The sequence below is a fragment of the Syngnathoides biaculeatus genome, chromosome 10 (assembly GCF_019802595.1).
Source record: "Syngnathoides biaculeatus isolate LvHL_M chromosome 10, ASM1980259v1, whole genome shotgun sequence".
NCBI classification, from domain to species: domain Eukaryota; kingdom Metazoa; phylum Chordata; class Actinopteri; order Syngnathiformes; family Syngnathidae; genus Syngnathoides; species Syngnathoides biaculeatus.
In genome coordinates this window covers 12,472,418-12,500,228 of record NC_084649.1, presented here as the reverse complement: position 1 = coordinate 12,500,228, position 27,811 = coordinate 12,472,418, and the positions used below count along the sequence as shown (strand labels likewise).

At 40.6% G+C, this 27,811-nt stretch overlaps 2 protein-coding genes across 4 annotated transcripts; both read right to left on the bottom strand.

Annotated features, from left to right (window-relative positions):
- Nucleotides 1-486: 486 nt before the first annotated feature.
- npepl1 (aminopeptidase like 1) lies at nucleotides 487-9,397 on the bottom strand. Its single transcript, XM_061833735.1, has 12 exons — nucleotides 9,164-9,397; nucleotides 6,875-7,060; nucleotides 6,588-6,758; nucleotides 5,287-5,376; nucleotides 5,138-5,219; nucleotides 4,489-4,631; nucleotides 3,519-3,596; nucleotides 3,327-3,427; nucleotides 2,846-2,969; nucleotides 2,582-2,758; nucleotides 1,152-1,262; nucleotides 487-1,038 (listed from the first exon to the last, which is right to left on the bottom strand). The coding sequence occupies exons 1-12, from the start codon at nucleotides 9,311-9,313 to the stop codon at nucleotides 880-882; spliced, it is 1,572 nt and encodes a 523-aa protein (XP_061689719.1). The 5' UTR covers nucleotides 9,314-9,397; the 3' UTR covers nucleotides 487-879.
- A 651-nt stretch (nucleotides 9,398-10,048) lies between these two features.
- LOC133507483 (serine/threonine-protein phosphatase 6 regulatory ankyrin repeat subunit C-like) lies at nucleotides 10,049-27,335 on the bottom strand. 3 transcript variants are annotated; one of them, XM_061832545.1, is made up of 29 exons: nucleotides 27,226-27,335; nucleotides 26,419-26,596; nucleotides 25,664-25,747; nucleotides 25,482-25,560; nucleotides 25,328-25,398; nucleotides 25,033-25,233; nucleotides 24,801-24,888; nucleotides 23,588-23,730; nucleotides 22,432-22,644; nucleotides 22,268-22,346; nucleotides 22,036-22,150; nucleotides 21,262-21,344; nucleotides 21,065-21,182; nucleotides 20,920-20,988; nucleotides 20,701-20,841; nucleotides 20,559-20,609; nucleotides 19,791-19,902; nucleotides 19,638-19,709; nucleotides 19,354-19,555; nucleotides 19,187-19,274; nucleotides 18,109-18,226; nucleotides 17,811-18,030; nucleotides 15,591-15,678; nucleotides 15,424-15,507; nucleotides 14,953-15,098; nucleotides 14,632-14,714; nucleotides 14,380-14,462; nucleotides 14,173-14,264; nucleotides 10,049-13,267 (listed from the first exon to the last, which is right to left on the bottom strand). In XM_061832545.1, exons 2-29 carry the CDS (start codon nucleotides 26,443-26,445, stop codon nucleotides 12,978-12,980), a joined length of 3,240 nt encoding a protein of 1,079 aa, XP_061688529.1. In that variant the 5' UTR covers nucleotides 26,446-26,596; nucleotides 27,226-27,335; the 3' UTR covers nucleotides 10,049-12,977. The 3 variants fall into 3 exon arrangements, with proteins under 3 accessions (XP_061688529.1, XP_061688531.1, XP_061688530.1); XM_061832547.1 differs by having other exon boundaries at nucleotides 14,698-14,714; XM_061832546.1 differs by having other exon boundaries at nucleotides 10,050-13,222; nucleotides 27,226-27,327.
- Nucleotides 27,336-27,811: the final 476 nt, after the last annotated feature.

Here is a 27,811-nt window from a genome sequence, read left to right as displayed (position 1 = left end):
TCATCTAAAATTTCACAGAAAATGTTTTCTTCCTCATCCACTGATGAAGTCTAGGAAAATATTTACATCGCTTTTTCACAAAAAACAGTGAACTGTAAACAAAACTTTGTTGAAGTGAATTAAGCTCATCAGAAAACAAAAAACCCTTCCCAAACTTTAACAGTGTCAGTGTAAATCTTTCTAACTTACCTGTGGAATGTTTTCTCACAGTCACGAAACATGCGATTAACACACTTAAATCACTGTTGCTGCACAGGTCTGCATGGTTGTTTAGGGAGTATCAAGATGGTGGACGGCGACTTCAGTTTTATTGGCCAATGAGCCATCCAGTTTTTTTTTTTTTTTTAAGATCAGTGAGAGGCTCCCAAACTTGGGTCAGAGCCTAGAGGGGCCCAACAAATACGCACAGACACGGCACCCAAGCGCAACTCATTTACTGACTTACCTACACAGTCACCAAAAGCTTACAAGTAAAAAAAAAAAAAATCATCTTTTTCATTTTTTTATTGTGCCATCACAGTCTCTGAACCAGTAGTCATCTGTTTGATCCCCTCAATCATCACCGGGATATATCATATTCAGATTCCTTTATATGTTGCTGTCTTTAACAAAATAAAACACAATGAGCAATCCTTTCCTAATTGGATCCAATGTTACAAGGGCTTATTTCCTTTACTGCGCTGTAGCAATTTTCTAACAGAGCTGATTTGAGAGCTCAGCCGGACAACCACATTTTGTTTTATTCTATTGAGCCAAACATAATCAAACAGAGGGCAGAATTACAGATTAGAACAAATGAACCCAAATCGAAATGTGCACTTGCTCTGACAGTTTTGTGGCCGCAGAGTGGTCCAGAACTCGCGAGAGCGCCACCGTGCCCTACACCAATCTTCTCCTTTTGCAGTCCTGCTCCATCTGCTCTTCTAACATGTTGGAAGCAGCGCCCAGAGGTGAGACCAGGTTCAGAATGGAGTCATCAGAAGCCTGACCGAACAGGGCCATCAGGAAAGCCACGCCGAATCCTGTGGCTCGCTCCCCCTGCCGAGGCAAGTACCACGAGACGTTTAGGTTTTTTTTTTTGTTTTTTTTTAAACACGCAGGCACAGACATACATTGTCCAATCAGAGTACGGACACACTGTGGGTACTCACAGCGTGAACAGGAAAGGCGATGTCAACGTGAACCCACACACCGGGCCAATCAAAACCCAAGTGCGACACGATGAAGAGGCCGGCGCACGAGCTCTGCGCGTTCTCTCGGTCCTGACAAAAAGGAAAAGGCGTTAAAAGTATTCCACCGCCACACGAACCTACTTCAAATACTAAGATCGGCTCCTAAACACCCCTGAAGATGAATTCAGCAAGAGTATTTTGATTTTTCTTTGGCTTCCCCCCCCTACGACAGTAAGATGCTGATAATGGCAAAGAGGACATATGTCACCACAAGAAATGGAATTTACGGAGAAATAAGAAAGCGCCACTCATCTTCTATTCTGCCAGCTAAGCCGACAATAAGAGAACAAATTGAGTACAGTTTTTGTTCTGACTGCTGTCAGGGTGTTAAAGGCTAAGGCAAAACTAACTGGATAATTTTTGTTTAGTCTTTTGAGGGCGGCAGAACAGTCATTGCCAACAGATGCTAATTTTCATGTCTGTATCATCTAAAGGAAGACGTTTGGCGACTTGGCACGTGCGTTTGTGCATTTGTGGTTGGATTACATTGACCACAGACTTGTATAGTTTCCAATGCTTGGGTTGCAATCACGTGATAATCCTTGCCATTTCTACACACAAGCTAAGCGTTGCTGATGAGCTAAAAGCTAGATATGTCCCAAAAAAAAAAAAAAAAAAAAAAAAAAAAAAAAAAAAACAATCAAAATCTGTGAAGGTATCAGTCCGTATACTCTCCACAACGACGTACTTTCAAAGGATCTGAAAGACTAACGTGACGTAGAATACCCGGACCCTAGAAATACACATGCTTACCGCTTACAAAATGATTAGAAGAGACTTTTAAATAACCATTTGCCTTGTGTACTCGAGCTTCGTTCAGATCAGCACGTATATTTGCAAGGCACTTTTGTTGCCGTTTTTCCCCCATAACTCCATTGTATCGTCTCCTTCATGCAATCTAATCTAATCTTGGAACACGGAAAAAAAATAAATAAATACAAAAAAAAAAAAAAAAATCACAATCAATGGCTGTTTCTGCGGTTTCCACATCCAGAGACGCAAAATAAAAATCTGACATGATGACGATGGACAGCTGACTGCAACAAAGGCGGGCAAGTACCCGGGAACAAGCGTGACGTCACGTGCAACCCAGCTATTGACCATGTGTCAGATCTCATTTTCAGTCAAATATTTCCACACATTTCAGGCACCAGTGCACGGACCCGGACGTCTCCTCACCTCGTGCTTTTTACGAGGCGTCCGTGTCATTCATGTCAAAAAAACGTGATTGCCATTTTATCGACTTCAAGCTCCAACCGTCATTGCGGACAGGTGAAGTCTGAACATTGATGAAATGACACAAAGGTTTTTTTTCTATGAATTTAGTTGCAAGTCCGAGTCCTACTCACAGCCACTGAATTCTTCATGTCTGCAAGAGCAGAAGCGAACTCGGTGAAGTGCAGCTCCGGGCAGTAAACCAGAGGGTGGGCGAGGTCGCCGCTGCTGCGCCCGGCACGCACGCACGCCGTCTCCCACTGCTCGCTGTTGGTCATTACGGCTGCGTGATGCTTCCCAGTGGAAATCCCCTAACCAACCAAAAGACAAGATGGTCGATCAATGCTGACTTTGCTGTCTCACGGTGAGCACTTTAAAAAAAAAAAAAAAAACTGTACCTGCGCACCAGTCAGCGTGGCCATATCCAGAATAATATCAGCCGACAGGTCTTTGCTGGCGTACACGACTCCATCAGCCAGGACCAACCTTCCCTCTGCATCGGTGTTGTTGATCTCCACAGTTCTTGAAAGTCATTCAGAGCACATCTTAGTTTGCATTTAAATTTAGTCAACTAAACAGACTTTAAATGGTTGAAATTAGGGTTTTTTTCCAGACTATGAGTCAGGACCTCAGATTTTTTCTGGTATGACGTTTTATTGCTAATCAAGCCATATTTACTGTAATAAAATAATCTTTTCTTGGTTTATGTGCAGCATTTGCTGATGTTACTGCAGTATGATATACTTTACTAAGTTTGGGCAAAATCGTGTATAAATGGCAGGCACACACACCTCACATATCTGAGGTAATGTGTTTCAATCTCTGCTCAGGCTACTGGCTAAAATTAAGTTTTAATATCAGTCTTGAACTTATACTCACTTTCCAGAGTAGAGTGTGTGGATGTCATCAGGTCGTGTGGCAGTGGGTCCCACGGCGTTCTCTGCCAGGCAAAACACGGCGTGGAGGTTATCCTTGAAGCCCTGGGAAACAAGACGAAAGCGGGGATTACCACGAAGGTCCCAGACCCGAAAGACCAAACAGAAAGTTGAACACCCGTCACCGTTAACTCACCTGTTTTACAGTAGCTTGAAATGCTCCCAAGATGGCGGCAGCTCCACCACAGTCCCTCTTCATGCCTGGCATTGTAGTCTAGACCAAATCGGGGGGTAACGGGACACTTATGGTCACTAAATTCTCAAGTTGTAATTTGCCTTTTTAAATACATGCATACAGAACAATTAGAAAGATGGAGGCACGCACTGGAAAAGAGAGGAATGAAGATTACCTTGAGTAAAACAGAATATATGTGCATGAATGAGAGGGGCAGTGGGGGAAGAGTGAGGCTACAGGGAGAAGAGATAGCGAGGGCGGACGACTTCAAATACTTGGGGTAAAAAATACAGGACAATGGAGAGTGTGATAAGGAAGTGAAGAAACGGGTCCAAGCAGGTTGGAACAGTTGGCGGATGGTGTCTGGTGTTCTATGTGACAGAGGAGTCTCTGCTAGGATCAAAGGTAAAGTTTATAAAACTGCTGAGGCCGACCATGATGTACGGATAAGAGATGGTGGCGCTGAAGAAATAACAGGAAGCAGAACTGGAGGTAGCAGAAAGGAAGATGCTGAGTTTCTCGCTTGGTGTGAACAGGTTGGATAGGATCAGAAATGAGCTCATTAGAGGGACAGCCAAAGTTGGATGTTTTGGAGACAAGGTTAGAGAGAGCAGACTTGGATGGTTTGGACATGTTCAGAGACGAGAGAGTGAATATGTTGGTAGAAGGGTGCTGAGGATGGAGCTCCCAGGCAAAAGAGCGAGAGGAAGACAAAAGAATAGGTTGATGGATGTTCTGAGGGAAGACGTGAGGACAGTGGGCGTTAAGAGAGGAAGATGCACGTGATAGGCTTAGATGGAAAAAGATGACAGGCTGTGGCGACCCCTAACGGGACAAGCCAAAATTAAAAAGAAGAAGAAGAAATACGTGCATACAGAAAAGCTATTATGGCTTTAATTGGACTAAAAAAAACAAACCTCAAAATAACTACCTTTCCCTTGATGCTGAGTCCTCCGGTGTCGTACACGATGCCTTTTCCCACCCAGGCAATGGTCTGAGTGGCGCCATCTGGTGTGTGGCTCAAGACTGCTAATGCAGGAGGACTCTCAGCTGCCTTGCCAACCCCATAAATACCTGAAAGGAACAGTTATCATTCAGTCTATAATACTGGACCCAAAAAAAAATGTTGGATAGGATTTTGAGGTTTTAGGGGTTTACTTTGGAACAAGGTTTCAATTAAAAAAAAAAAAAAAAAACCATTCGAATGGTCAGATTAAGGTTTTTTCTGAGCAGAGAATTGTATGCGTTATGACCAAAAAGAAGCCCTCGTGTAAAAGATGACAAAAGTCACTTTAGATATCTCAGTGGGTAGGCTGATCCACACTTCTGCATTTTGTAAAAATTAAATTCCAAACTCTTCTTTTATGCCAAATCACAACAATATTACTCTTTTGCTTTATATTTATTGTGTATGATGTTCAACTGCGACAAAGACAAGCGAAAGAGCCAAACGCAAAAGCGAGGAGGAATTCATTTAGCTGTTTTTCAAAACACAATTAAAATCAAGAAACAATTATTTTCTCTGTAGTCCAGTGCCAAACGATCCCCATAGACCAGTGACCTAGATAATCACACGTTACCTCCAAAGCCTTTTTCCTTGAGCTCCTCACCACGAATGATCACGGGAGTTATTCCGAGTTCACTTCCCACTGCTTTGATTTCCTGAAACACAAAGATTGAGTGTCCTGACAGGTTGACGAGACGTACTGTCGTTGTTGGTTCTCCTCACATCCAAGAAGTGGTCCGTGTTCATCTCGTTACACGGCGTGTCCACAATGCGAGCTGCCAGTCGCACTCCCTCTGCGGCGTTGGACAGACACTGAAAAATGGGAAAATGGTTCACTGCAGGACTTCAGCGGTATAAAAAGACAAATGGCCTCGACTCTAATAAATGCCATTGTGATGGTCTGAGCGCTCCGGGTGCTGAAAAGTCTTCTTGTGATTAACGTGCATGTGCGCATATTAATGCGCATGCGCGTATATTTTGTAAACTTCCGGCCAGTCTGAAATGTCCCCATCCATGCTTCAACGTGTGCCATTCGAAAACTTCTCGCCGAGCGTTCATGTTCGCTAATGTTTCGAGGAGTGCCTATATAAGGACAAAAAAGACAGACAAGGAGGCTTCTTCTCACCGGTGCTCTGGGAAACTACGCTGCTCGGAACGCTAACTACACGGACGCCGGCTGCCTCTCGTTTTTGGACCGGCTGGAACTTTATCTAACTTGGAATAGCCGCTGGGACAAACATTTGCTTGTTTGGGAACACTCGCTTTGGTGACTATTCGCCGTTGTGGCTCGACTACTCTGTTCTTGAACGCCTATTTTGTGTTAACCATTTTATCGTGTTTGTGTTGTGTTGATGTGTGTGCGATTAAATTCTCAGAAAAGCAATACAACTGACTTGTGGTATTTTACTGGTGTGAACAAAGGGGACGTCAGTCTAAATTCACACGTAACACTATGGACGTCTCAGAAAGACGAACACACCGAACGTACGAATATGTGCATATCTTTTTATCAACTTTTCTTTTAAGGTTAGGTTAGTGTTAGGATATAACGTATGTTAGCTCCCTCTATGTAGAAGAAGGACGAGGAGGAATGATAGCGGGGGGTTTCCCAGTAAGTATTGGCTCTGTACCCAGAGTTCCCCTGTTAGTAATGCATGCGCATTAATCACAAGGAGACTTTTCAGTATGGGGGAGCAATCAGACTCACACCCATGTCTCAATTAATCGGCAGATACCAATTTGGTTCCTCACAATGTTCTTTTTTTTGCTTTATTTCCTCTAGTCCTTCTATTCTTTTTGATGAGATTTTCTGGTGTCTTGTGTGACATAATGACTTAGAATTGTTTTCTACTTCTGGTTCAGTTTACAATTATGCTTCAAAAAATGTTTACAAACAGTATCTAAAGATCTCCTCTATCAAAAAAACAAACAAACGTTACTGCTGATAGAAGGCTGGTGGTCAAAATTGATTTTCCACAACAACTACTGTATGTGAGAAAACGGTTACGTGAGAAGAGCAGCACCTCAAGCTCAGCTACATCCAGATGGTTGGCGTCTTGGCCGACAATCACAAACTCCACGACGACGTGCTTCTTCTCGGCCCTGCGTGAGGATGCGGAACGGCGAGAGAAGATGGGGAACGCTCTGGAAATTGCACAGGATGATGCAAACACGTCTGAACGATGACACACCATCTACAGAAGAAACACACATACGTCAAGCGTCTCCATCCACTGGGTGAAATTTTTCAGAGATTTTCGTCTCAAATAATGAATGTCAAATTTGAAGCGGTTGCAGTGCAGGTACGAACCACAATGCAGCGGTTGTTCCCTCCAGGAAGACAAGAGCGCACCAAACGGGAGATGAAGTGGGCAGAAGAGGGGCTGTTGTGCCTGCTGACCCTCGAAGGAATGGCAGCCACCGTTGCATAGTTAAGGTACAGAGGACAGCTGTCGGTGGGCTTGGGGCTCAAAGTATTCAGAGCAGCCTGCCAGATCTGAAAGAAAACAACATGTGCTGATCACAACTTCATTTCTCATGATAAGAATTATGGAATTATTTTCACATCACAAGATCAACATTGATTTATTTTGATTCATGCGCTTATCTTGGACAGGTTAAAAGCAAAGAAAATCTTTTATTTATTTTTTTGTTTTGCTTTTGGAGCACATAAAATAGTACTTAACAGCGGTGTTCACTCTTTATAGCCACTGTAACTTATATTTAACCAATGTACATATGCCTAAAAATGTGAATGTATCAGGTTTCTGTTTAATTATAACATTAGGAATAATGTCAAATTTTTACAATCCCTTAGGAATGATCTTGCTTTGATGCCTCACAACGTGAAATGTAGGTTTAACATGACTGATTAGAATGGATAACATGAATGGAGAATACTTTTGAAGATACTTGGTATATAGTACACAAGTATATAAAGTAAATCAACAAGCCATTTAAAGGGGAAATCCAGTGGTTTGGATTAACAATGTATCCAATAGGTCATGTAATATGTACTCTATCTTGACAATGTGATGTCAAATCCTCTCTCATTTAATAGTGCTTTGAGAAGATTTTTAGACAATGACGAATTTTCAGGGGCGCTGCCATTTTCGCGAGTCACATGACCTACGTGCGCGGATATTATGTGCTACGTGCTGCAACAAAGGCTTGATTACATGGGAGACTATTTATGCCCAGCCCTGATTTCTCGGATTTAGCCTCATCTGATGAAGAAATAGCAGTATCGGTTGATCGGGAAGACAGAGGAATGCTGCATTGTTAATGCAAACCACTGGATTTCCCCTTTAAAATAGACATCGCTCCATCGTGTGATCGGATCGGTGATCTTTTTTTGTTGTTGTTTTTCTTCAACTCGGTGATCGGTCCCCAAAATCTTAAATCCTATCTAGTACCAGCCATCCTTTTCCTGGACTTATTCCAGTTTCCCAGTGCCTGCAGCTGAAAAACATCCCCACAGCTTGACGCTGCCACCACCATGCTTCACTGTGTGGGGATGGTGCTCTTAGTATTTAGTATTTTCCTTAATGCTGATTTTTCTCACAATCTGCCATTTTATTCCAAGATGGAAGTACAGTAATGGCTTCCTACGTGTTCAGTTTCCGCTGCCTCTTGCTTAGGAGATGGAGCCTCGGGGCTTTCAGAGAACGTGGCTAAATATGTGCCTCTTCAAAACTTGGACTAGTTTTTACAGATCAAGCAAATAAAACTCAGACAAATCATTTAAATTAGGTGTTGTTAAACAACTTGAAAGCTAATGTCAGAGATTTCTTTTTAAATATCAGAAGTGAAGTCGACATCAAGTTTTCATTGTTTTTTTGATCCAAGTTAAAAAAAAATGTTTTCCTCCCAACTCAATTACGATTGAAGTCTTTTAACAGTTATATTTTACTGGACTGTACATTAGCTTAGTAACTCTAGTGAGATCTATTATTTCTGTACTGTACATTTCTTTTTCGTTTTCTTTTTCATACACGTTCTACATGTTCCCCTTTTAATCATGTAAACCATGGAGACACCTAACATTGTGTATGAGAAGCACTATGTAAATAAAGGTGCCTTGTCTTGCTGAGATAGGTAATGAATTAAAGCAGTTCTGAGCACTGAACGAAAACCATGAGGTAATGACTGCCAGAAATCCTTGATCGCAATCCTACTTTTATAGACCTTGTTACACAAGCAGCACGGATGAGTTCCGCCTACTCATTTGGATTTTTACAGGATTTTACAGTTTCCCCATTTAAGTATTGACACAAAAATCTACAATTTTAGGGACGTTAACTTTGTGAAATGACATTTACATGTCTAAAAGAGATGAATTCATGAGGCACGTGAAGTATGAAAAGTAACAGTTCGGTGGAAAATGCCAGATTTACTTAAAATTGTAGTTGATATTGGTTACTGTTCTGTTAAGTGATTTAAAAAATAATGGAAATGCAGCGGCTGGATCACGAATTTTCATTTGTGTATCTTTCGAGACTTGAGTGGCTAGTGTGCTGGTCACTTAGGTTAGCTCGCTATGTTAGCTAAGCCTTAGTTAGCATTAGTAAGCCGTGACTGTCACACCCGCAAGCGTTACCTCTTTGCTGACAACGGGCTGGAGTTTGCCTTTAATCTGGCCCCACTCAACTTGCTGAAGGTTGGCATGCTGTCCAATAATCAGAATTGGGCGAGTCTGTGGGTCGGAGTCACCGGCAGACGCCTTGAACTCCAGCACCACGTTCGCCATTTTTAGGACCAGCGAACGGAGCTCGGTTAATGTTTGGAAAGCATGAGTAGCATCGACGACGGCAGACCCCAAAGGACAAACTGAATAAAAACGCGATTACACATTAGTACTCTATTCATCACTGCATCGCGTGACATAAATGACATTAATGACATGACAATCAAAACTGCGAGAGTAATGTCATATGCAGATATTAAGGTTCAAACGATACAAGGCTATTCATATATTAGATCTCTTACTACAAAGTATGGCCACAAGTGACAGGCGAAAATACGTTTTCACATTATCAAGTTTCATAGAGTTTTGAAGCATTACATTTGCCCTAGAGAGGAATGGTGAAACAACAGGTTAGAGCGTTGGCCTCACTGTTATGAGGACCAGGGTATGAATCCCGGCTCCGCCTGTGTGGAGTGAGGATGTTCTGCGGCCTCGCCGGTTTTGCTCCCACATACCCAAAAATGTTTTATTAATTGGAGACTCCAAAAATCCCTTACCTGTGATTGCAACTGCGACTTTTGTCTGATCCATGTGCCTGCGATTGGCTGGCAACCAGTTCAGGGTGTACCCTGCCTCCTGCCCGATGATAGTTGGGGTTGGCTCCGGCACTCGTGACCCTCGTGAGGATAAGTGGCTCAGAAAATGGATGGATGGTTATATATACATTTTTAATTAGATTATAATTAATATATAATAATTGTTGAAATATTTGTTGCATGTAGTAAAATAAAACCCAGTATTCATACAGACATTCAAGCATGTAATTATTTGGTTAAAAACAGAAATGGAAATCAGGGTCATCGCAAAGTAGTCTTTATTTGTCTGAGATAAATCTACAGTACTGTATCAGTTTATGTACTGTGGAGTACTGAAAGGGATAGATCCTGAAATGTCAAAAACCCGTTTGTAAGGAAGACAGTTATTCACAAATATCCAACACTTTTTTTGGTTTTGCTTAAAGTCCAATTAAAAGAGTGACATTTTATAAACTGCATAGGATTTTGTCTGAAAAGTAAACAAGAATAATATTTGCAGGATACGGTAAAATGTAAACATCCATGTTAGAGTGCAAATACATTGAAGCCATTTTAACATCACTTGCAGAGAATTAAGAAAAATAAAGTCACAAGTCAACAACCCGATTAATAAATGAATGTAACATTGAAGTGACTTCCTGCTTATGTGGGTGCTGTGTGCACATTTACTAGCAAAATAACATTTTTGCTGAATGTTATGAAAGTGTGCAGTTTATAGTCATTTGGAAATAAGTAAAATTTCCTTTTGGAGGTTCAGCCTTGTCACTCGCGCTGGATATGAGATATTTGAACTTTTCTCAATAATATGTTGCGAACACAGATGGTTCGTTCATGAATTAAACTGCTCATAGACAGAGCATATTTGATACATTTGCTATTGTAGATGTCAGTGAAATATTTTGCAAGGTCCTTGTGCATAGAAACATACATTTAATATTTTATCTGTGACCTAATTTCTTCTATTCTCTTACTTATTTCTTGTAATACTATATACTTAGATAAACTGCTATCCCCTACGCAAAATGTGCTTTACGTTGCACCACAGCAGACATGTACATGGCTTACTCCTTCATTCAAGATGGGAAAAATATATGCATTCTGAAATATAGCTATGCAGATACTGATATCATACTAACACACACTGCTTAGTCTATGTAGTCTTTGCTACACCTTAATTACATAAAGGACTCAACTCATCATTACATGATAGTTAAAAAATAAAAACAAATACTTCGATCATGTACACACACACACACACACACACACACACACACGTTATTTTTAACCACAATTAAGCAATTTGGTTTATAGCAGCAGAAGACAGATAAATAGGGTTTTAAACTATGTGAAGAGTTACATAAAAAAAAAGAAAAGATCTGCATCCATGCCTCACAAGGATGGGTTATGTGGTGTGTTAGTTGGTACTTCATTTAACTTAAACATATAGCATGTGCTGAGGTTTAATATTAGTACAGTTGACCCTGAATTTAGCAGACCTTGTCTTAACTGACTTTATATTTAACGGACAGAAAATAGTCCAGTCAAAACTCAATACGCCCCTTCATACATTAGCTGACAAAGGCTGTTAGCTCCAGAATTCGCCGGTGTTGTCCAATCAAGAGGCAGAGACTGGTACCTATATTTCTCAGTTGTGCAACTGTTTGCCACAGATATGAAGATCAGGTCTGGCTAACAAACTTTCCTACGTGGGTCCATGTTGGAAGGGGTGACATTACAGTCATAGGCAATGCATGGACATTAGCTTAGCGTTGCCATTGCGATAGGGATGCTGCTGAAAACGGGAATGTCATATCCATCTATTCACATTGTTTACTAGAGAGAGTACTCATTATTTAATACGTGTACACGTTTCTTGAAAATGCTAAACTGACTAACTGTATACAGTTGTTTTTGTTGTCCTACCAGAGGTGGAAAAAAGTAAGCGTAATAACCTCATCATGAAAGCAAGCCTCTATTTGCCACTATGACTTTCTAGAAGTGCACTATTACCCTAACCCAAGCACTAGAGAGGTTTGAATAAAATCAGAATCTCTTCTGAAATATTTATTTTTGGTACTGTACTGGATGTTTTTAGGCCACAGAAAAAGTACTAAATTCTGCGCTGGATTGGGTGTTTTTAGGCCTTGACAAAAAGTACAAAATTTTGTACTGGACAGTGTTTTGTTGTTGTTAGGTCATGGAGTAACATGCTTCAATTTAATGGACAATCTGCTTTAACTGACGACCCCTCAACCCTCTTAGTCTGTTAAAAAGTGACTCCACTGTGTGTAAGACCTTAGAGCAGGGGTCTCAAAGTCAATTTACCTTGGACCACTGGTGGAAAGTCTGGATGAGGCTGGCCCGATCATGCACGTTAGAAATGTTAAAAAAAAAAAAAAAAAAAAAAAAAAAATCTTCTCAAACGTCTTTTTTAAGATAAACAAGGATGCTAGTGTAAACGCTGTGTGCAAAACTACTTATAAAACGCTCCATGGCAACGCTGCTTTAACTTTCACTCATCGCAAAATGTCTCTCTGCTTGCATCAAGCCATCGATGTACGCCCCCAAAAGCCATATACCCCAATGTGATTGGTAGGTTTATCATCTCCGTACACAACACTGTAAAAGTGCCATTTATATCAAACCTGAGGGCTGCACTGCCGTTAAACCTTCATACAAAGATAGGGGTGAGAAACTCAGTCAATCAGAGGGGCCCTCAGTGTTTAGCCGCTGCTCCTCTGCATTGAGAGGAGCCAGATGAGGTGGCTGGGGCATCTGATTCAGATGCCTCCCGGACACCTCCCTGGTGAGGTGTTCCAGTTACAACCCACCAGAAGGAGACCCTGGGGACAACCCAGGACATGTGGCGGGACTACGTCTCTCGGCTGGCTTGGGAACGCCTCGGGAATCCCCCAGAAGAGATGGATGACGTGGCTGGGGATAGGGAAGTTGGCCATCCCTGCTAAAACTACTGCCATCACAACGGTAAGCGATAAAAGATGGATGGATAGGCCGCAAATGGCCCACGGGCTGCCAATTTGAGACCCCTGCTTTAGAGACCCTGGGAGTAAATGTTTCTGAAGTATAGACTGGATGTCATGATACATCAGAGGAAATAATAGTACAAACGTTCACTCAGTGAGACACTGATGCACGGTGATGGAGCTTGAACGGCCCTTGACGTAGGAGTGACGCAAACTTCCACTGGACCCACAAGTGGCAGCGATGCCACAGTTATTCAGGGTCGGGTTGAAGCATGAGGCTGTGCTGATGATGTTGGACTCTCGTAGAGGAAATGGTTTCATGGTGGAGAGGATCAGGGCCAGGCAGTCAGCCACTTTCTTGTTGGGGGCACAGGCCAAGGCTGGGGTGTGGCCTGCACGGTCGCAAAAAACACAGCTGGAATAAGTGGTGGTTTTATCTGAAAAGAATTGTGGGGCATTCATCACTTACGCAGGCTCCATACCTGCAAATATACAATACTCTTTTGCATCTCCTGTGCTTTTAAAATACATGTACTTCCTATGTCATCTACAAATACAACAGGTTAAACAGCACAGACATCTAACAATCTACATTACATTTCCAACTCAAGACCCACGGGCCAGGTCCATGCCGCCACGAATGTTGCAGAGCACTGCAAAATTTCAATGACATTGTCATGAGCCATTTCAGAAAGGTGCTCAAAAAATAGCAGAAACAGTCTACATTAGATTCGTTCTTTGTTAAAAAGGGGCGAGTCAGCCCCACCGAAGACATTTGAAACAGTTGATTGTTTTGCATTGCTTTTTTCTTTTGTCCCATTAACCCTAACTTTAGTTGCAAGTTAAATTTTTGTATGATATTTTTTGCGCAAATAAAAAAAAATTCCCCCCCTCCCCCCCTCATTATTGCTTGTTTAAAGTTATTCTGCACTTTTGTTAATAAAAAAAGGTTTACAAGGCTGGGGGCCGAGTCACTACAGATAAGGCAATGCACTCCCAGCCTAGCATACTCTACTAATAAAGCATACATTTTAAGCAAAAAATAAATATATTTCTTAAATGATTTAATCATATAACACATTTAAACTATACATGTATTTCTACTATGCAGGTTATTATCAGGAAAAGCTACAAATAAAACGCTATAAAAAACATTTTAGGCTTGGAACGCATTGTTTCATTTTCCATTAATTTCTAATGGGAAAACGCGCTTCGGATTTCGAACGTTTCACTTTTCAACTGGCCTTCTGGAACGGCTTGTGGTCGAGAACAGAGGCACCACTGTAGTAAATTTTATTATACTACAAAAGTAGCCATTAAATGATCAAATGCAGGGGCGTACCTTCGCCATCAACAGCCATGACTGCTGCTCCTCTGCTGAGCAACACCTGCACGACAGTTGCCAGACCTTTCCTCGCTGCAATGTGAAGGGGCCTGGATGAGCGAGTGATCATGTTATTAAGAACGATGGAAGTTAACTGTTGAACTAAAATATGCAACGCAATCATGAGCGGTGCTGAACGGCACCCAGTACAAGAAGCCAACTCACATTTGGAGTGCACAATTTGTTGCATTTATGAGGGAGTGGTCACTGATTTCTCTGAGAAGCAACAGGGCGCACATCTCGTGACCCTGTACAATTACATTGAAGAGCCACACACAGCGCCGCAGCAATGGTGAGAAGTGTCATATTTAAAAGACAAAACAGAATCTCGCCATAGTGATCTCTTAATTTAACCTGGATGCAGACGTTATTGTGGTTGTGCCTAACAAAACATGCAGGTGTATTTGTGTGTGTGACCTTAATGCACGCTAAGTGAAGGGCTGTATTATTATTGACATCCACCAGGGTCAGGTCTGGCTTCACCTTGAGCAGCAAGAATTCTGAAATGCATGGAAAAAAAAACTCCATCTTGACTTGGGGATCTCATGTGCAGTGACCTGTATTCAGGATGATTATAGTGAGGAAGACATCCGCATGCAAAGAAGGAATACATTAATCGTCAACATGTCTGAACTTGGAAACAGCATGAACAGTCAAAGGAAACTGTGACGGAAGGACTTGTGCCATGATTTTCTATGTTAGCGAAGAAAAATGTTTACACTGTGAGAAGTCCCCTACCAACAGCCATGGAATGGCCACAATCAGCAGCAATCATCAGAGCGGAGCACCCACTAGAGTCGGCAGCATTGAGATCTGCCCCCTGGGACAGGAGCAGCTGGAGCCCTAAAACATTTCCAGAGTAGGCAGCTGCATGCAGCGCGGTCCTGCCATCACACAAAAAGACCAAGAAACACAGCAAAAGGTGATATTTACTCACTTTAACTAATTTATGAGTGCTCATCTAACTGCATTATTTAGAAAATACAAATATGTTGCTCTTTTTTAAACAAAGGGACATTATAGCAAAACCAAATTAAGTCTTTGGAAATGCAATTAAATAAATCAGTTTACAATGAAGTGTGTTGGGAATACTGAAAATTATTTGACTGAAATATTGAACAGAGTCCCAAATGTACAAATGTTTGTTGCTATAAAAACGTGCTACATTTCAAGATAAAGTTTAATGGAGAAAAGCAGAAAATAACCCACCTTCCTTTGGCATCACTAATTTTAACTATTTCAGAACCAACTGCGTTTATAAGAAGTCCAGCAGCAACATCATGTCCTTTGATTCTACAAAGGGGGAAAAAATATAAACTACAGTTCATTGAAATCTGAAATATTTCTAGTAGGTAAACATTTCAAACGAGACTCACAAAGCACAGTGCAATGGGGTGAAGGAATTTCCTCCCTGCTTGCCAAAAATCTTGTTTTGAAGCAAAATATGTAAGCATCCTTCATGACCTAAACAAGATGCAAATACACAGATTATGTAAATGCAAATTTATTCAGGAATTCATACAGTTCTGAGAAATTAGCATATCACTGCTGTTGAGCTAAAACCTGCTCTGTCCAAATTTGGTCAAGTTTATATTTTGGAATGTAATCAATGTCAGTCCCCAATTGACCCCTCCGTGGATATTGTGCGATCCGGGTCACTGACCAATCAGAGGCCAGAGATCTGCATAAACCAAAGCCCGTTTTTGCTCCCGCCATTTTCTCAGACAACATTGCATGGTCCAGTATAGGTTTAGTTAGCGTTTTATCGCATATTTGGGTTATTTAACAAAAAATATGGTTAAGAGGTGTAGTCACGGACTTTGTAATAGTGACTGACGACAGGTATCCTGAAAGGCTAGTTGGTGGAGTTCGATTCGTACCCTTTCCAAAACCGAAGACCCAGTACGAAAAATGCCTTCGATGGGTCAAACTTTGTGGAAGACCGCATCATCAACTAAATCCATCTAATATCAACCGGAACACATATGTTTGCACGAAGGTATGCCCTATATTTGATTCTTCGCTAGCATAACACTGCTGCGTGTGAACAATTGACACACTTATTCTTTGTTGAGCGATATTTAGCGATGATCGGACTGCACAAACGTATTGACTTCTTGCTGGCTCGCGGCCGAAGCTTAACCAGACTGTGTTTGCACGAAGATATGCCCTAAATTTGAATTTTAATACACGTCTCGTATAAATGAATGAGACGTTCTCCGCTAGCATAACATTGCTACGTGTGAATGATTGAATGAAATCAGAAGCATGGCGTCTCTCTCAGTTAAGAATGTATTGTATTTAGAATCTATAATATATCGTTGATTTGAATGAAATCAGAAGCATGGAGTCTGTCTCAGTTCAGAATGTATTGTATTGTTTTTGCCATTTTTACGGTTTGTCTTAAGTCAGCGCACGTGGCGTGACGTCACTTCAGGAGGCGTGGTTAAGTGCCCTGTACGGAGGGGTCTATGTTATTATTTCAAATTATTGGCCAGTATAAAAAATTCTTTAATGAGATAATGCTAATGAGTCAACAAACATGCTGCCCCCCACCAAAAAATTATGGTTTGAAATGCAATGTTTCCAGCCAATGCCAGAGATATGTGATATTTTCTGTTGGATTTAGTTTGACACAGACCAGGTTTTTTCTTCTTTTTGCTTTCCTGTGATTTATTACACAGGGAAAAAACATACAAGCATATATATATATATATATATATATATATATATATATATATATATATATATATATATATATATATAATATATATATATATATATATATATAAATTCCATGCATTTTCCATGACTTTCCAAGTATTAAATACAAAATTCCATGACTAATATTGGATTGACTGATTGTGGTAGACAGTTATATTTCACCTACATAATCATGTGTTTTCACTTAAATAATAAGTGCCAAAGCTTATCAATGTAGTAGGCGCATCATAATGACTGTGAAATTTATGGTTATTAAAAATATAAACTACAATTAGACGTTGAACATAAATTTTCATCTAAGGTTAATGTTATGTTGCCTATATTTAAAATACAGCATTAGCTATTTATGCACTGTATTGTCTGTGCTTTCATCCTCGATCAGGCTGTGCCAAGTTGGAATTTTAACATTAAAGACCATCTCATCCTGTACTTTCTACTTTGGCTTAAGACCAGACCTCTTTTACTTAAAAAAGTGGAAATCTCGTCCAATTGCACCACTTTTCTTCTATTATTCACATAACCCGACATTCATTAAAGCAACAGTACTTTAATTTTTTTTTTTACTTTTACTATTAATTATTATCGAGCGTAAACACAAGCAGCATGTCTAACTCTTTGCTCTATGCTGCCCAGACTGTGTGGGTGGACGGCGTTTGTAATTATGAGTGCTCCCTTTTAAGAGCCGAAGGTGGGTGGAGTCAGGTAAACTATCAGGAGACTATGTGCTTCCGTGTTGGGGAAAAAAAAAAAAAAAAAAAGAGTCAGGCCGTGGTTCACTGCTGGATTGGTTTTCTTGTGCGCTGAGAATGTCTATGTATTTCTACTCGTAACAAATTTTACGCGCGTGGTTTTTCGTGCTCGTAATGTCTTACCATGGTAGGCAGCCCAGTGAGTGGGCGTGTAGCCTCTGTAATCCAACATAGAGTCCAGAGGGTCTGCTTTCACCGCAGCTTTTAGTAAAGTGTGCAGTAACTGTGTGTGGCCACAGGAGGCAGCAAGATGCAGCGCCGTCCTTCCCTGAAAGTCTCGACCCAGAGCAGAAGCACCGTGTTCCAATAAAGCTGACACACTGTCATTGCTGCCCAGTATTGTCTGCAGGATAAGGACAGGGAGATTTATATATTGCTATAAATACAGGCGACACACACAATCACACACTAACTAACGTACAGCTCGGTGTAATGCAGTGAAGCCCTTAATGTCTCCGGCATCTGGATTCGCTCCTTTCTCCAACAGGATGTGGACACAATCAGTGTGACAACCGAGAGCTGCCAGCATGAGAGCAGTTCTGTAAATACATAAAATAAGACACTTAAGTGAATTTTGTTTGCACCTGCACAGGAATAAGTGTGGTTACATGCACAAGCTTTGTGCAAGCCCATTTGCTATCTACACAGGACTTTTCTTTACAACACAGGCTTCTTTATAGACTAACTTGTGCCACTACTGTCTTTTTCTTCTTCTCCTTTCAGCTTGTCCTGTTAGGGGTCGCCACAGCGTGTCATCTTAGATGAACGTATATTTGTTTGAATTGCCTTATACCAAACTAAAAGCACTGTAGAGGTACGTGTATATGAAATTATTTTTAATTCAGTTTATTTTCTTGTTTCTCATTTTCCCAAAGAAGTATTTAAAAATTATGTTAATTGTGTAAGAATTAAGTAAGAAGCGAGTAATCTGAATTGCTGGGCAAACTTGGAAAATGTTTTTTTTTTACAATTTTCTGTACTTGCATTCATAATTAATTTTAAAAAGTTACCATTTATTTGCTACAATTAAAAATATATATATACATCTGAGAGGAGTTTAAGTAGTTCCTTGACCATGCTCATAACTCAAATTTTTTTTTTTTAAATTCCTAATTGAAAGGAAAAGAAATGCCATTAATCAGTTCCAGCGTCCTTCCCTAAAAATGTTGGTTTTTTTTCTTCTTCTGCTTTATGCAGAATGTCACATGTCCAGTGTAGAAAATGGGATAGCTGACTTCGTGTGTATGCGAGGGCTGGGTCAAAAAAAGTTTGAGTTTTTAAATAAGGGGCGCCCAAATTCTAAAAATCAATTTTCTTAGCAGCCCGCAGCATAGATTAAAATGAACTTTTGACTTTACGTTCAGTAGTAGTCATAAAAACATAATCATCTGAATCACAAACAACTGGTATCTCAAGGCACCACAGTATTTCTGGGCGTGTAGCTATTGTGTAGGTGAGCTGATTTTGTTGCAATCAATAATGAATAAGAACTGACTCACTGTCCTTGTGTGTCTTGGCTGTCAATAATGTCAGCACTGTGTTCATTATTCACCAACAAAAGTAGACAGTCCACATGGCCCTCTCCAGCTGCACACACGCAAAAAAAACATTATAAGGAACCAAAACATGAGCCCATAATCAAAATGAGTGCTTAGTAAACTGAAACCTGCAACATGGAGAGCCGTTCTCTTATGCTGACGCTCCTTCAATGTGCAAGAAGCGCGATGTTCTAGGAGGACCTCGACACACGAGGTAAAGCCTCTCTGAGCAGCCAGGTGTAGGGCAGTTTGCCCCTCAGTGTCTCGCACATCCAGACTCACTAATGTCTCGCACAGCAGGCCCAGGGCCTCACAGTGACCATAGTACGCCTGTCACACAGCACAGATGTTGCAACATACAATTGTCCTCATCGCACAAGTAGGATACCTGTGATGGGCTTAAATTACTCACAGCTAAGTGCAGTGGGCTAACAGGGATATTACTTTCAGCCTCTTCCAGACAGTTGAAAGAGATCTCCAAGAGCTTGAAATAGGAAATAAAAAACATTAACTACCTAGGGGAATTTTTTTTTTCAAACTCTGAAAATAAGGCAGTACCACTAACCATTTCCAGATGCTGTTTGTTGCCATAAGCTGCTGCATAGTGGACAGCGCTGTAACCTTTAGTGTTCTTTACAGTCGGGTTTCCTCCACTATCCAGCAAATATTCCAAACACCTGAACACAATGAAACGGGAATTCCAGAGTTCTCATTCTTCTGTTCACATAAAAATTGACAGCTCTCCAATAAGATGTGACTTCTAATAATTAAGCAAGTCATAACTTTGCTGTCATGAATTATTTGCATTTGACAAGTTTTGGACAACATGTGACAAAAACAGTCACTTGTTATGCCACCAACTTTCGGAATGTTTATTGAGACAAATGCTTAATTTGGAGTCCCATCTCTAATGTAAAGTAAATACTCTGTTCAATAAAACCATGACTCATAATTCATTATACAGTATGTCTGCCATTAGAGCCCCCCTCATCTCCATTTGAAACTTGCAGTACAGCCAAATCATTAGGCACAAGTGCACAATCTTATGAAATTCAGCACAATTCCTGTAATGCATTTAAATATTCATTTACAGAAAGTTGATTGACATGCGGAGTGAAGTATTAATTTAATATAACAATATGTTTATTATTGTGGTTGTAGTTGAGATATTGCATAGATTTGCAATATTTTGCAGCTCTCACATGGCTAAATAAATAAGGTGATCAAAATTAGGTTTAAATTTGATATAGCGCAATATCGAGTCACATTACATTGTGCAAGTGTACCTAACGTTTTAGTTGTGTCACTTCTCATAAATAAAAAAGTGACATACAGTGAGGCTTCTTGTTCCTTTTCCACACTGCAGTCAGACCTCGTCTCCACTCTGAGTAATGAAAAGGTTTACAAAACTGACACTCTTTCACTTGCATCCTAAATTGGCACCATGTATACTTGTCATTGAATAAGGACTTCACCCGAAGAAAGTGTGTGAGGCAGCGGCATAGTGGAGAGGGCTGCAGCCCATCAGGTCTAACTCATTGATCTCCGAGCCACCTTTCACCAGTGTGACTGTGCACTGGCTGTTACCGTTGGCTGCAGCGTAGTGCAAAGGAGATCTGCAGGGTAAAACAATGAATGGCTGTGATAATAAACAATCTTGACATATTTGCAGCAATAAAACGCGTTTTGATTACCTTCCCAAATGATCCTTTGCATCAAGGTCAGCTCCACTATTTATCAACATGTTAAGACAGTCAATATTTCTGGCAAAAACACAAGAACATGGTAAGTTATATAACAACTGCCAACAACATTTGTGCATGTGTGTGTGTGTGTTACCCTGCAAATGCAGCTGCATGCATACAAGTCCTTCCAAGGTCATCCCGTGTGTTTATATCAAACCCAAACGATGGCATCTGGGAACTTGTTGGCGAGCAAGCAATGTTATAATACTGGCCTATATGATACGCAAGTAAAAGTGTTATAAGTAAATGTTTATATCGAATGACTGTTGTAGTCATCGGAAAATTTCTCACCATTCGTGAGCAACTTGCGACAGCAGTCAGAAAACCCATACAGTGCTGCCAGGTGCAATGGAAGCATCCCATGAATCCCCGGTCTACAGAATGACGGAACAACAATGACTCATACTGTCCAGATAAGGTTTGTGAAGACTAGTTAGACAAGTACAGTGGCCCTCTGTTAACAGTTGTCCCAACATACATGGTTTCAAGATTATGAACAGAGGGTGGAATGAACCAGTTTGTGCAGCACCGTGAGAATATATTGTCGAGCGGCACAAGAAGGCATGCTCATGTCACAAAAGCTAACGATATGAGAATCAAGGTCACTGTTCTCCTTGACAGGTTTTTTTTTTCCACGAAAAACTTGTTCTCTCCCCAGAAACTACAAATTCTGGAGAATACAACCACGTTCTACTGCTGATTACGAAAGAACGGAAAAAGTCAGAAAAACGTTTTTGTTCTGAGGAAAGAAAAGTGTCTAATTTTTTGTAGATTTAGAGCTATGATCACAAAACAATATTCTGTGGATTATAAAACTTCAATCAAACGCTGTAAAATGCTGGCAATATAGGTCATTGCTTTTAAAAACTGTTGAACTAAAAAGGTTGAGGAGGCTCAGATCTTACACAAAGTGAACCAATTTGTGAGTAAATGATTTCAGTATTTTGGTTGGGTGGTGTTCTGTGGGATTTTTTCATGTATAAGAGATGCCTTGGCTCAATAAACGGTCAAGATTATAACGGGATTAATTTGTGAAACTGTTCCTTGTATAGAAAAACATTTTACCTGGCTTTGTCAGCACCATTTGTCAGCAGAGTGCTGATCAACAACTCCTGACCATATCGGGCAGCGACATGGAGAGGAGTGTTGCCATATATGTCAACACAGTCAACTTCACCACCTGAGTAGAAGGCAACTACAATTCAGTGACAAGTTATCATATTTTGAAGCAAAATGACTGCTGAAGATACAGTACATAGACGTCACATTCTCTTGACAACATCAATATTTTGTTTACCATTTTGGATAAGAATCTGGGAACCTGTGAAACGGCCATGCATAGCAGTCATATGCAAAGGGGTCTTTCCTTCTTTGCTCTGTTGAAGAAATTATTTTAGTGCGTTAAAATTGCTGAGACGACACCTTTCTCCAGTTACTGTACTTTTTTTTAACCCCTTTTACCTGCATGTTGACATCAGCCCCATTGTTTATGAGCAGCTCAACACAAAGTACACCGTTGGACGAGGCAGCGGCCAGGTGCAGTGGAGCGTTGCCATGGTCGTTGGGCTTGTTGATGTTAGCGCCGCAGTTGACCAGCTCAGAAGCCACAGAGTCCTGGCCAGTTTGGCAGGCCATGTGCAGCGCTGTGTTTCCAAATCCGTTTTGTTCATCAGTCTGGATGACAGGGGAGGAATTAAAAAGCATAATAATAGTAATAATATTTTGCTGCTGGTTAGTAGCCACTGAAAAACAATACAGTGAAGCTGAATGTTCCTTTGGTTGTACAATTCAGTTAAAAAATATTGCATGATGTCTCTACCACTAAAGACCCACGCTCAGCAAGTATCCATGGATTTACTTTTCTTCCTCTTTTTTTTGAGGGGGGGGGGAGATTAGGGAGAAACTTGTGATTTGGGATTATGTCCTGCTGTTGACAAAAAAAAAAAAAGTCAATTTCTAATGACTGCCGAGGTGCCAGTCAGGACAACCTAATCCTAGCCTTTTAATTTAAACAGCTTTGCTTGCATACCTGCATGCAGCTCTCCTTATTAGGGTCACAAGGGAGCTGCAGCCTACGTCAGATGGCTTTGGGCAAAAACTGGGGTATTCTCTGGACGGCTCAACAGCCAAAGTGTAGCGTCTTTTCTTACTTTCTCGTACAATTTATTCAATTATCCCATAGTTTTGTGTGATTTTGTTATTTCAATAATTCTTCATTCTTGTGACTTTTTCAAATATACTTAGTAGCTGAATTGTTTCTTCACTTCTCAGTAGTTACACCACCTTTGAGTACTGTGTGAATGGGTCTTTTTCTTCTTTCCTCATGTCATTCCCATTTTAGCTTAACTTTCATTTCTTCCAGACGCGAAGCAACTGTAACATCTCATGACAAGCTCTCTTTCTGCAAAGATATTTTTAACACTACAAAATACAAGCTTGGTTCCTGAAATAATTTCCAAAACAATAGACTGTACATAGAGAAACACATTCACACATATACACAATTTATTCTGGTCTACCTAAAAAAACAGCTCGGATAGCAAAATATTTGCTAATCCAGTACACATTTTATGGACATTTTAAAACATATATCCAATATTCAAAAAGTAAACCATACCTCCACTCCTAGTACTAGTAGATATTTGACCACATCTAAATGTCCACTAATTGCTGCAGCATGAAGCGGTGTGTAGCCATGTTTGTCTTTGCATGTCACGTCGGCACTTTGAGATACCAGCATCTTCACAATGTCCAAATGTCCTGGAGGGGATTACAATATTTATCACGCATTTGATTTCAATCACATTCCATTTTTTTTATAAACCACACCAGGCACCATTGTAAGTCACTCAATGTATATGGCAAGTGCCTCTGGTTTCAGATTTTTAATTAAGACAATAAACACACTGTACGCTTAAAATAAGAGTCCATCCATCCATCCATCCATCTTCTTTGCCGCTTATCCTCACTAGGATCGTGGGGGGTATCTGGAGGCTATCCCAGTTGTCAAAGGGCAGGAGGCGGGGTACACCCTGAACTTGTTGCCAGCCAATAACAGGGCACATAGAGACAAACAGCCACACGCACAATCACAGCTAGGGGCAATTTAGAGTGTCCAATTAATGTTGCACTTGTTGGGATGTGGGAAGAAAATTGAGTGCCCGGAGAAAACCCACCCAGGCACGGGGAGAACTTGTAAACTCCACACAGCCGGGTCCGGGATCGAACCCAGGTCCTCAGAACTGTGAGGCCAATGCTTTACCAGCTGAGGCACCGTGGCGCCAAAATAAGAGTCCATGTTTACATTTTATTGCTCGCTATTGATTGATAAAATTTGAACATAAAAAACGTCTCAGGTGATTTTATTTGCGCTCACAAAGCATGGTGTTTATTATTTATATTCCTAGGCAACGTATAGTTGCCTGCTCTTATCGACTTTAGAGAGAGGAAGTGAAAAACAACAGTGAGGAACATAACAGAAGTGTGAACACACAAACTAAGCTGTTCACTTGGAATCATGTTTCTGTACCAGGGGGAAATAAACAACCCCTGCAGGCGAGAGTTGTACTGCATAGAGCTTTATTTATAGTTGCTGGGACTACAGTAACCTTTGTGTTTTAAGAGTCACAGGAAGGTTTTCAGAACTTCCTTGCAGAAGGTCTCATCTTTTTCGTTTGAGAAGAAAATACTTTTTAGAGTGAGGTTTTTTTTTTGCAATTAATTTGTCTGATGATGACGATGCAGTACTTGTAAGTTTGTCAATGAATTGAAATTTTTTTTTTTTTTCTAGATTCACTCCCAAATATTCGGTCAACAACGCAAGCACTTACCAAGATATGCAGCCCAGTGGATAGGCTGCCTTTCCTTTTTATCTTTGCTACTCGTCTTGGCACCATTCCTGAGAAGCAGGTTCACCATCTGTAGAAAGTAAGCATAGCTTGAAATGGAAATCAAAACGAAAGCATCGTTTGAAATAGGAAAATGTACTTTTGACAATACAGAAATTTAATAGCCCCAACAATTAATAACCATACACCCGTGAATAACTTTAGGAACATATACTTCTCCATGTCCACTGTGTGCTGCGTGATGCAAAGGTGTCCTTCCTGAGCGGTCATAAACATCCAGGCTGCGCACAAGCGGTATCAGGGATTCGGCACAGCCTGTAGACCAGTTTGCCGCAGCCATGTGCAGCGGCGTGTGCCAGAATTTATCCCGTGTGTTGATCTCTGCACCATGATTTAGGAGCAGCTCCACAGCCCTCTGGAAAGAAGAGGAATAAATATCAGGGGAAGTCAAAGAAAACTATCTGTGCACTGTGTTTCTTGAAATATTCAAATGAAAAGAAAGAACATACTTCATTTCTGGAGGCAGCTGCTCGATGTAAAGGAGTCAGCAAACCGTGGTCCTTAGCGTTGACATTGCCACCTGTTGAAAAGAATAAAAAAATGGAATTCTGGTTTGTTTTTATGGTGAGTTAGGGATTCGCAACATCGTATTTTGAACTTTACCTGCAGTGATAAGTAGTTCCATAATATGAACATCACCAAGGTAAGCAGCAGCATGAAGTGGTGTGCTTTGTTCATGGTCCTGTGTAAAATGTTATGGAAGCATTAACCCAACAAATATTGGAAAATTCAACCCCCCCCCCCATAAAAAACCCAAAAACATCAAAATACTGATATAATATTACCAATGAATTGACATCTTCTTTATGGCTTAACAAAAATGTCACTTCTTCAGTATTTTGGCTGAAAATTGCCTGGACCAAAGGACTCTGAAAGAAAAATAAATTTTATATATACATATATATATATAAATATGGTTTTCCCATTGTACCTCACAGTATTTCTACCAATTGTACACCTTTGCGGTTGTGTCATTTTCAGCCTACATGGTTGCATGTTGTGTGCGAGTGTTACAACACACTGAAATTACAATACCTCTATTTTCGGGATAGTATCGATTAGTTACCAATACTGACTTGCTATCGATACCACGACTGGTAAATTGAACAGGTTTTCTAACAACCAGGGCACCACGTGACCATTTGGTGACGACACGGCGAACGCTCCCATAAAGGAGTTAGTCTGAGTAGACGCTTCATATAGTATTCAGTTGCCAAAGTTACTTTGAGACTTTAAGCTCCATGGGACTTTTGTTTGTGACTACTTGGGTTTACGTATGATTAAAGTTACAAAATTAGTAGAAAGTAGACATTCTCAAGTTAATACTAGTGACTCATAAAGAAATAAATGTTTGTTACGACTTTAAAAAAAGCACAAGCCAAAAAGTTCAGTTGCACAACAAACAGAACGCTAACCGTGGTTGTTATGATACAGACGGATGCCCGTTAGCAAACTTTGCTTGAGATGTCGCCAAGTCAACCAATCATTTCAAAGTTAGGAAACAACCTATATTTTATTTACCGCAATGCGTTTCACGTACCTGGTCCTTGATATCTCGACACTCCATTCCTCAACTCGCCTGTTCTTGCTTTCATTCACACCCTGTGAGTATGCATGTCTCTCGGTAGCACATCGTTAGCCTCGTTAGCGACGGCAAATATATTTGTGATGTCCAGTGTGGCCAAAAGTCTCGCGAGAAGTTGCAAGATGACAGTAATCTTGAGTGTGCAAAACAACAAAAAAAAATTAAATTTTAAAAAAAAACATGTGAATATATATTATATAGGCTTGCTTTCACATATGACACAATCTTTTGTTCTCTATTCCAGATATATTAAAGTAGGATCACGGTGCATAACAATGTGTTCATAACAGTCGAAAACCTAAATTGAAGGTAGATCTTTATGTATCAATAAATGAATCTGTAAACCTCTTGCCAGTTCCAACATGGCGGTGGTGTCAATGACAAGGCAAAACCATAAACATATGTGCTGTACAAAACATCAACTAATGACAGTACTGTACATGGACTAAACATCATATTGCGGCTTTCTACAAAGTGTATAAAGTTCATACCTCCCGTTCACCCATTCGCACTCACACATGTCTATATTTTGGCAACAAATGGAGACAACAAAACAATATATGTCATTTATAATCTGATTATTACGAATGTTTAGTCTCATATACAGTACAGTATACAGTAAAGGATTTAATTGTCACAAGATGGCAGTAATGCACTTTTATATATTTAACAAGGCTTTGGCCTTACTAAAGGAAGCTCCTTCCCTCAAGTGAATACAGTACTATATACAGTACTGTAGTTGAAAATGTCAAAGCAACTTACCATGCATGTTTTGGAGATATGGAAGGAAATTGGTATAAACGGACAAAACCCACGTGACTACGGGCAGAACATGCATACTGCGCAAAGGTACGGCCGGATTTTAAAACGCGTCAGTCGAGATGTTCTAACCAGTACCATGTTAGTGACATTTTAATTATTATTATTTTTTTTACAAATTAATTAAAATTAATATAATTAAGATGCGCGGCAAGGTGGATCGGCTCGTAAAGTGTTGGCCTCACAGTTCTGAGGTCCCGGGTTCAATCACGAACCCGCCTGTGTGGAGTTTGCATGTTCTCCCCGTGCCTGCGTGGGTTTCCTCCGGGCACTCCGGTTTCCTCCCACATTCCAAAAACATGCAACATTAATTGGACACCTTAAATTGCCCCAAGGCGTGATTGTGGGTGCGACTGTTTGTCTCAATGTGCCCTGCTATTGGCTGGCAACCAGTTCGGGGTGTACCCCGCCTCCTGCCTGTTGACAGCTGGGATAGGCTCCAGCACTCCCCGTGACCCTCGTGAGGATAAGCGGCAAATAAAATGGATGGATAATTAAGATGTTCCTATATGCCTTGTTTTATATCAAT